Source organism: Nothoprocta perdicaria, unplaced genomic scaffold, assembly GCF_003342845.1.
Source record: "Nothoprocta perdicaria isolate Ctin4 unplaced genomic scaffold, notPer1 scaffold_6, whole genome shotgun sequence".
Taxonomy (NCBI): Eukaryota; Metazoa; Chordata; class Aves; order Tinamiformes; family Tinamidae; genus Nothoprocta; species Nothoprocta perdicaria.
This window is the reverse complement of record NW_020455865.1, coordinates 8,588,883-8,597,906: the sequence shown is the minus strand read 5'-3', so window position 1 is coordinate 8,597,906 and position 9,024 is coordinate 8,588,883. Positions and strand designations below refer to the sequence as shown.

The following is a 9,024-nucleotide window of genomic DNA, read 5'->3' as shown; positions in this document are numbered from 1 at the left end:
CGGCCCGCCCCGGGCAGCCGCCCGCCCAGCCGCGCATCCAGCGCCTCCGCCGGCTGCCTCCTGCCCGCACGCTGCTTCCCAAGCCCGTCTCCCTCCGCTCCTTCCGCAAGGGAGGGGACCCCAGCTACGTGCTCCCCCCAGCCCTTTCCTCCTTCTAAGTCATTCCTCATCTCTGGAATCTCAGAGCAGTTGGCTGAATATGGAAGGAAAACAGAACAGGTCCTTCTATCCCAGAAACATCTCAGTGGCGTCGGAGCATCCTCAAGGGAGACAGATGCCTGCTGTTCACAGCACAGATAGCTCCAAATCTGGGCACATTGTTTGGGTCTGTCCTAGGAGGGCACCGTTATCTGACCCAGACTAATGAGCAGCAACAGGTTTTTAACCAGGGTCCTTCCAGTACTTGGGTAAAGCCAGGAGAGTTTGTACAGTTCCAGGCTAAGGAAAAGAGCTTCTACCCCTGGCCCTGTGGCTGTAGGTCCAAGTCACCTCAGCTCTTCCCTCATTCAGCCCCTTCTCCTCAATAGTGCCAGCCCATCAGCCTGTAACACCTGGGGACATAAGCAATTGTAGAAGGAGGCATCACAGGTTCCAGATCTCCATGAATGCCCAAGGTATGACTGCAGTGACCCTGCTCGCTTGTGGAGCAGGCACCACGATGTTTTCCTACTGACAGCAATGCTATGTTGACCTGAAGGATGTCAATCCCCACAAGTTACAGCAGCCCTACAGTGAGCCCAGAAAGGACCTACTCAGGTCATTTGATGAGAAGACAAGCAAAAGTGGGTCAACCACAATTAGGCTATAATTGTGACTTAAGGGGCACATCTAGATGAGTGAGGGGTAAATTGTTAAGCTACCTGAATATATTGCCAGAAACGTGTGCCACATAAATGACTTTGGCGGCCTATAGAGCAGAATGGAGTTCTGGACACCACATCTTCACCCTTCCAGCCTCTCTGTGAAGCTCATTTTCCCACCTCCATGCCTACCCGACAGCACAGAGGTCCATGACAGATGCAGAAGTGAACAAGGACAGCTTCAGGTGCTTGCTTTCCTCCTTCTAACACTGCTGCCTGCCCAGGCACGGCTCATGCGGTCTCTGGTTGGAGACCCTGCAGACCAGGGCAGCAGCCTTTATCCCCAGCAGTGACTTTCCACACGAGGGGGATGCTTGGAGGAGCTACATCATTGCTTCCTGCTCAACAAGTCCTCACGAAAAGTTGCTTACTCCAATGCCCACAGGGCAAGTGAATAGGAATATTTGGCCTTGTCTCAGTGTAGGGGCTTGGTTCAGGATGATTTCTTGCAGCTCCTCCTACTTCTAGATGACCTTCAGCAAGGAAAGCACCAGAAGTCCATTCTCTCCTGAGGATTGCTGGCTTCCCTGGTGGTCGGACAGACATGTAATAGCAATACCCTTCAGACCATAAGATAAAGATTTCAAAATTGCTTCTCAGTACAGAACAACGGCATGAAGACGCAACTCGTGAGGCTCTTAATGGCTCCTAGATATCTCACTTCAAGGACATTTACTATCCATTTACTGCTGGTTTGTAAACATGGTTGCTATGATGCAGCTGGAAAATGAGAAACTGTCCCCGTAAGCGTCCTTCTGCTGCAGCATAAAACCAAGTGCAGCACTTCTACCATTACAGCTAGAGATTGAGGGCAGAATGCAACCAACTGACAGAGCTGCCCAGTGCAGATGTCCTCACAAAGCAGGCTACAACTTTGGGCTACAAACTCCTTCAAGTTGGTGATACTTTGGGATCCTCCTTCCTTGCAACAAACAGCATGAATACAGTGGGAACCAGCAGATTTGCACATCTACCTGTGCTGCGGGTCTGGCATCAGAAGCTTGGCAGCAGGCTGGCACCATCCAGGCTGTCAGCAGGGCTTTGCTCTCGGTATCAGCTTCTCTGCATCTCCATTTTCTTTCTGGGGAAGCTGGAAGGGAGAGTTAAAGGCAAGAAATCCACCCCCTTCTGAGGGCAGATACGCTGGTGATCTCCACAAATTCCACAAGATAGTCAGGCAAGTCCATTTGCAGGATGAAGTTGCCATTAATATTCAAAGGATCATTAATGGACCTCCACATTGAGGAAGCACCACCAGTTACTTTGGCCTTAAGTGCCAGGCACTTTCTTCTCACTGCACTACATTCTCTGGAAGCACCTGGCCAAGTGCCCTGGCCAACTTGCTGCCCTGCTTCCATGCCCCTCCTTCCTGATGGCTCCTTCTAGAAGGCCCATCAACAGTAGATTTATTTGGTGCTAATGAAAGTGGTAATTTTGTGGTAAGTAATTTTTCTCAGAGCTCAAACACCTGACACACAGCATCCCTTGGAGTCACCCCTACGCCAGCTGCCCTCTCCGCCTGCGTCATTGAGGCAATGCTAGACCAGCAATCCCACCTGAGAGCACCACTTTCAAGGTGACAAAGTGCTGGGAAGGAATCTTACAGTGCTGACCTCCCAGGTTCATTTTTCCTCCGGCAGGACCATAATTGGTGCTGTCATCTCTCCCAATCTCCTGGCAGGACCCTGTTTCCTGCAGCTCAGTGTGCCCACGGCATAGGAATGCTCCAACAAGTCTGCAGCAGCACCAACACCATGTCTGCTCTGATCTTTCAGGGGAATTTTGAAGCATGTCTTCTGCTCCTCCGCTCCTGCTTTCAATCACTTGAGGATTATCAGGGACACTGGGAGATTGTCAAGGATGCTATTTTTCCATGTGTCTGCTGCAGTGGAAGCAATTAAACAGTGAAGATCAAAGGATGTCCCTGGAGGAACTGAGCAGTAAGTTAAGGCTCTCATATGAAATTCAGGCTGGTCTTTAAAGCAGATGGTCATCTGGCTATTTCCAGACCAGCCAGCAGCCATATAGTCCCCCTGTTAAGTCACCAAGGCGACTGCAGTCTATGTTGAATGTTGAACATTTCTGCAGCTGCATGATGAAAGAGAGCCGACAGTCACAGGTGACAGCCACAGACAGTATCTGGTCCAAAAGCATCTTCTGGCAGATGCAAAGAAAACTAATGAAGAGGGTCCAGCATACACGAAATCCCTCTGCTGAAGACAGACAGATAAATCCATGCCATTTGGGTCAACATACTGATCTTGAGGGTGAGACATTTTGCCCCTGGACAAGAGGCCCCTGAGAACTCTACCTAGGCGTGCAGATGACACCTAGCAGCTGTCAGCATCGGAGCAGACTACCTTGGAATGCAGTCCTTCCAGAATAAGGAAGTTTATAGCTTGAAAATTGCACGTAGGATCTCTTCTCGTACCCCTGAGAAGGAAAAGCTGGGGATGTGTCACCCTAGAGTCCAGTGGCTTATTTGGTGCTCCAAACAAGCCTGCGGTTCCTGCTAAGCCCTGTGCCTCCCACTGCCACCCTTCTCATCAGTTCACTGTGCAGCTGCAACAGGCCACGCATGTCAATGCTGCCCATCAACAGGCCTCAGGACCTTGTCCCTGACATCCTGCAGGCTGATAACCTCTCTGCCAGTTAGCCTGAGCACTGGCAGATGTGTTTTCATTGGGCACATTTCCAAGCTGTAAGATTCGCTGTGTATACTATGCGGAGATGGGAAGGTTTGGGCTTCAGCAAGGATGTGGCATGTACAGGAAAATAGCAAGCCTCACCCCTCCCACCAGCAAAATGAAACCTTTATGAGGTGCTCTGCACCAAGAAGCACTGACTGCACCAACAGTCTTCAAATCACTAGTTTTGTTACAAGCAAGTTCCCTTTTGATGGCTTAGGAAAATTACTCCTGGCTTCTGTCATCTCCAAACTCTTAGGCAGGGCTAGTCAGTATCCTCTAATCAAACACGATAACCAAGGATTAGCACAAAACTGTTGTCCACAGCCCAGCTATGCCCCAATTCTGACTGAATTTAGGGGCATTGCTTGCAGAAAAGGCTCAGAGTAAAGCCATGCTCTCAAGGGGGCAGGTTTCAGAGGTACCGCTCTGAGCTTTGCCCTTGGAGCTGAGAGTCTTTAAATAGCACTGTCCCAGCAAGCCTCCATGTCCAGTTTAAACTGCAGAGGCATCTAAGCCAGAAACCTTGGGTGGTTCTGGGACCCAAGGACACTGCTAGCAAAGTTTGCTGGGTGCTTCGGCAGTGCTTGCTGCAATCATACCCGTGCTGCAGCTCCACATGCAAGACAAGCCTGTAGACGCCTCCTATGGGGTCTAAACACTCTCAGTTGCTGCAGGAACGTCATCACAGCTCTGTCTGCCCAACCATCCCGCTGGAAAACTATTGCCACACCTGGTCAGCACGTATTCACCAGCAGTAATGAAGGGAAGCAGGGGGAGCAGAGCCCAGGCTCCCTCCCATGTGTCACCAGGGACAGCAACAACCAACCTAAACCACCGAACTAACAGAAATAAAAGTCAGAGCTCAGCTATGTGGTCAGCAGGGCTACTGGTGATAAGGTGACAAAGGCAGGAAACCTCATGGCACAGTGTCTGGCTTCAAGCTACAGCAGCCTTGGCCAAAGAAGGGTTGGAGTAGGCCAGGCACAGTCAGCGTGTGGGCTGGGGGCTCCTGCCCACCAAAGCCATGCCCAGAAGCTGTGGTGGGATGCACAGGTATCTCCACACCTAGAAGCAAGGCAGCTCTCCCTCAGCCTGCTCACTGGCTCGCGTGGCAGGAAGAGGGCAGCAGAGCTGCAGGACTGGCTGCAGCAGTGAAAACACTGCCCTGGAGAGCCTCCCTTTACCATTATTTCTTCCCATTTTCACGCCCAGGGAAAGCTCCGTGTGGTCCAGTCGCTCAGTTCTCTTGAGGCACCTTGCTCCCCTGGTTGAAAGCCCATCAAGTCACATCGTTGCTCAGCTAGCAGCCTCGCAAAGGTCACTGCTCTACTAAACCTGACCTCCTTAAGCGTCTTATCAGGCGGCCAGTGCGGTAATACCGCTTTGGCCAGGCCGGGCACGTTCTGCTCTGACAGGCCGGCACATTAGCTGACGTTAGCACTGCACTACCCAGATGGCACAAACTATTCATAGCCTTTGGCCTCCAAGGCTAATCAGCACAGCCTGCCGCGGGGCTCCCGGCTTGTTGCACTTCTCAGGGGCCCAGTCTCTTACCTCCATTGCCACATCACTGGACTCCACTCAAAGCAGCAGCTAACACGGCCCCAGGAAGGCCCCTTCCTCCCCCAGTGCTTTACAAGGGGCACAGGAGCAGCAGAGGGCAAGACCAGAGCTCTCCTGTGCTGACCAGCAGGCCGCAGGTGGCTTAGGCTGGCTGTAAGACATGACAAAACAAGAGAGCCTGCAGGATTGGGGGAGGACGTGAGCAAACGGTGTCCTCCCCGCAGGGAGCCAGGAGCTGCTGGAGGCCCAGGCCTCAGGATCTCTGCTAGGAGGCCCTCTCCATCGCATCATCCACTGCACTCCAAGGCCGCCTCCCTCACCCTTAGTGGTCCCGTAAGGGCTCTCGCACGTCGGCCTCGCAGCCTTTTCCTGGCCTGTGCTGTTTCTCTAATCCAGGAGCAATCCAGGCACCGCTGGGAAGCACGGCCCTATCCCCACCACGTCAGCTGCTTCTCTCCTCTCCCCTTGCTGGCACCAGCCTTCGTACAGACTGTGTTGTGAGGAAGATCCCAACTCCAATCCCCCAGAAAATTGATTCATCAGGAGAAAAAGGGAAATTATTTTTCAGAGGGTTCAGCTCTCTGCCCAGCAGCACAAAGCTCTGCACAGAAGGGAACAGAACAAGCACCTAGTGGGAATGGGCATCTCTCCCGACCCTTCTCATTCCAACCTGCATATGGACCAAATTAGTCAAGCAACTCTGGCCTCATTGCAATGTCTTCTGCAATCATGGGGCCAGCTTCCCCCCTCCACTGCCTTCCCGGCCTTTGCAGCAAACAGACCAGTGCTCGAGACCCCCGTCCTGAATCCCCAACCCCTTTCTCTTGTTCTTCCCCCGCCGCACACACACTCACACTTGTTCCACATGCCCAAGCACCACATTTCACATCCCATATAGCACCCTCAGGATGTGAACTGAAAGGAGGGCAGGGGGAAGCAGTCTCTAAATACACCGTGTGTCCTTCTTAGCAAGACTGCTTGAAGTCAGCACTGATGCTCTTCTGCACTGTCACCAACGAGCAGTTAGAGGAGCACATGGGAGGGAACTGCAGCAGGGCCTGCACGAACACAGCTTGGTGTCTGTGAATAGGTTTGGTATTATTGACTGGAGAGGAACAAAAATGGATGATGTCTTTATCTTTCTTGAATTTGAAACACTTTGGAAAGCAAGTATTTCATTTCTGAACACCCTAAGAGTACACACATTATTCTGTAAAAGGCCTTAGTGAAAATAAAAAGCATTTTCATCACCTCAGGACTAACATCTTTGCTTCTCATCACAGATTTTCCTAAACTCTTCATAAAGCTTAGCCTAGAATACGATTCCTTTCTTCTTCCTCTAAAGCCCTGGATTACACACTTCCCCAGGCATTACTTGTAGCTTAACTCTGCAAATCTCTTTGGAACAGAATTTAGATAAGCAGTAGTCTAAAAATAAGGTCGTAATCCAGCTGTGTGCAACACAGTCTTCACCCTGAGCCACACAGAAAGCACTGCAAAAACCCAGTCCAGCCCTTTCTGTCCACTGTGAAAGCAAATAACTTCTAACTAACACGTAAACTTTTGATTTGTATTATTATTATTATTTCATCTAGGAATTCACATTTTAAACAAGCTGAATAGAAATCCAGTTTCTTATGAATCTGAAGGATGTCCCACATTCCAGCCCTCTCTTCTTTGAGGAGGTGGGGAGAAGATCGCTTTACCCCATCCTTTCCAGACATCAACACGCTCAGGAGTGCTGACACCAAGCCAGCATCTCAAAGAAATATAAGATATCAAGGTCTTAACTAAAACAAAATTTTATTGAAAGCACAAACCCCAGAATATAGAAAGTTAGTACAATAACCAAAACATCACTCAGAAGAAATCTCAGTATATTTGCACTCTATTAAGTCTATAAAGAAAACGTAACACTCTAAGTCCTTACACATTAAGAAAACTTTCCAATTCAGTCTTTTAGGGATAAATTTTATTCAGCTTCAGGTGATAAATTGCCAGCATCTCTTTGTACCTGCTCAGAGCAGGAACTTGAGCGTGAGTTCAGGCTCAGAGGAGCTCTGGTCAAAGCCTTTTTCTCTCTCCTCATCTATTCACTCAGCATCTGACCTTGTGCTCCCATTTCATTTCACCAGGAGAGGCCAGATCCAACTTGAGGCTTGTTTCTTATCTTGTGACTACCTGAATCGGACGGATCTTGCACCCTTGGTTCTACTAGGTGGCTGCTGATGGTGACAGCAGAGAGGAAGGCTCCACAGCTGCCCACCGACAACTGCGTCATTGAGGTCTTCTTCCCGTAACAGCGCTCCTCATCTTTGGAAAGCCCTAGCTAAGACATAAACTTATGTCTTAAACAACAGGTATTTTGTAAGGCTGACAAACTCTAGTAGATGCCCCATTGCTATTTTCACGTAGCCTTCCCACTTCCCTTGGCACTGAGATCAGGCTTTTCTTTGTCACTGAACATTAGCACAGTGTTTACCGTAACACGCTCTAGCGAGATCCCAGCCCCTGCCGAGTGTACATCTATCCCTGCTGATTTGCCACCCGTTTTTCCCCACCTTCCTCTTTCTTCCCAGAGCAGCAGACCTTTGGGATACCTGCCAAGGCCACTCTGTGGAGCTAATAAACTGCCACCCAGGCTCATCGCCCTGCCCCGCTGTCCGCAGCCCCGTGGATGCCCGGGCTCCGGCCCTGCCCCAGGTGCCGGCTCCCCCTGCCCCAGGAGGCCGCTCGCTTCCCGCCCAGGCCCGGGAGGAACGCGCGACCTGGGGAATGCCCCGCTAGGCAACATGGCGGCGCCTCGGTAGAAATGGCGCCCGCTAGATTCACGTAGGGGGAAAGGTCACGTGATCCCCGAGGGGGGGGTCACGTGAATGCCTGTGCCGCTGTGTTCCCACGCGGGAGCGGCCGCGCGGGACGCGCTGCCCGGTTGCCATGGAAACGCGCCTGCCGCCGGCCCTGCTGCTGCTCGTGCTGCTGCTGCCGGGCCGCGGCGCCCCCGGTGGGTGCGGGACCGGGGGGGGGGCAGGGGGCGGCTGGGGCACCCGCCATGACCGGGCCGGGCCCCGCTCTGACGGCGCCGCCGCGCTCCAGCCGCCCGCGCGGCGGGGCCAGGCCTGGAGGAGCGGCTCTTCCCGCAGGTGCGGGACCACTTCAGCTTCCAGCGCTTCGGCAACGAGACCTTCCAGCAGCGGTACCTGGTCTCAGGTGGGTCCCGGGGCTGCGTCCCGCCCCCGGGCTGCCCCTGCCCCGCCGCGGCCCTGGCTGGGCCGGCCTCTGTGCTCTCTGTTTTAAGCTTTAATGATTGTGCTGTGCAAAAGAGCTTCTCCCCATGGTGCTCAATGAGCTCCGGCTTAGTGGAGTCCAGGCACCGCGTCCTTCACCTCTGCCTTCACCTCACCGTCCCCTCTCTTCCTCTTCAGGTCCTTAGTTCAGCAAGTGCAACAGGAAAGGCAGGTAGAGCCCCGTATGTTGCACTAAGCGTGGTGGCGAGTGGTTGTTCTGCAGTATTTACAACCCAAAAACTTTATTTAGCGTAAACTGTGCAGGGTACTGAGGGAGCTTCCAGGCTGGGGGCCAGTCGTGTCTGTGTTTCTGGCTGAATAGCGAGTTATCTTCCGTGCAGCGGCGAGAGAGGAGGCTTCGTGGCACAGCGTGTGTCTAAAACGGCGGAGGTTTCACCAGGCAGTGTCAGCCGCTCTCCAACGCCGCGTGTCCCAGGTCTGCAGGCACCAGGGTTGTGGTGTGGGAGCCGGGGCCGAGCTCGGACACCATCCCCAAGCAGATGCGGCTGCTGCTTCTCCAACGGGCTTTGGCGTCCAGCTCACCCCGTTATTCTGTCCCTTGCTCAGACCACGAGCCACGGAGCTCTGCTTTCTCCCCAAGGGTGTGTTTAATGGGTTTAATCC

The 9,024-nt window shown here is 52.6% G+C and overlaps 1 protein-coding gene across 1 annotated transcript in view; it reads left to right on the top strand.

Moving 5' to 3' along the window:
- The window catches only part of DPP7 (dipeptidyl peptidase 7), a 36,451-nt gene that overhangs the window by 6,760 nt on the left and 20,667 nt on the right, over nt 1-9,024 (top strand). Inside the window, exon 2 of the mRNA XM_026049625.1 lies at nt 8,210-8,323. Within this exon, the coding sequence (XP_025905410.1) occupies nt 8,210-8,323 (114 nt within the window). The remainder of the gene's footprint in view (nt 1-8,209; nt 8,324-9,024) is intronic.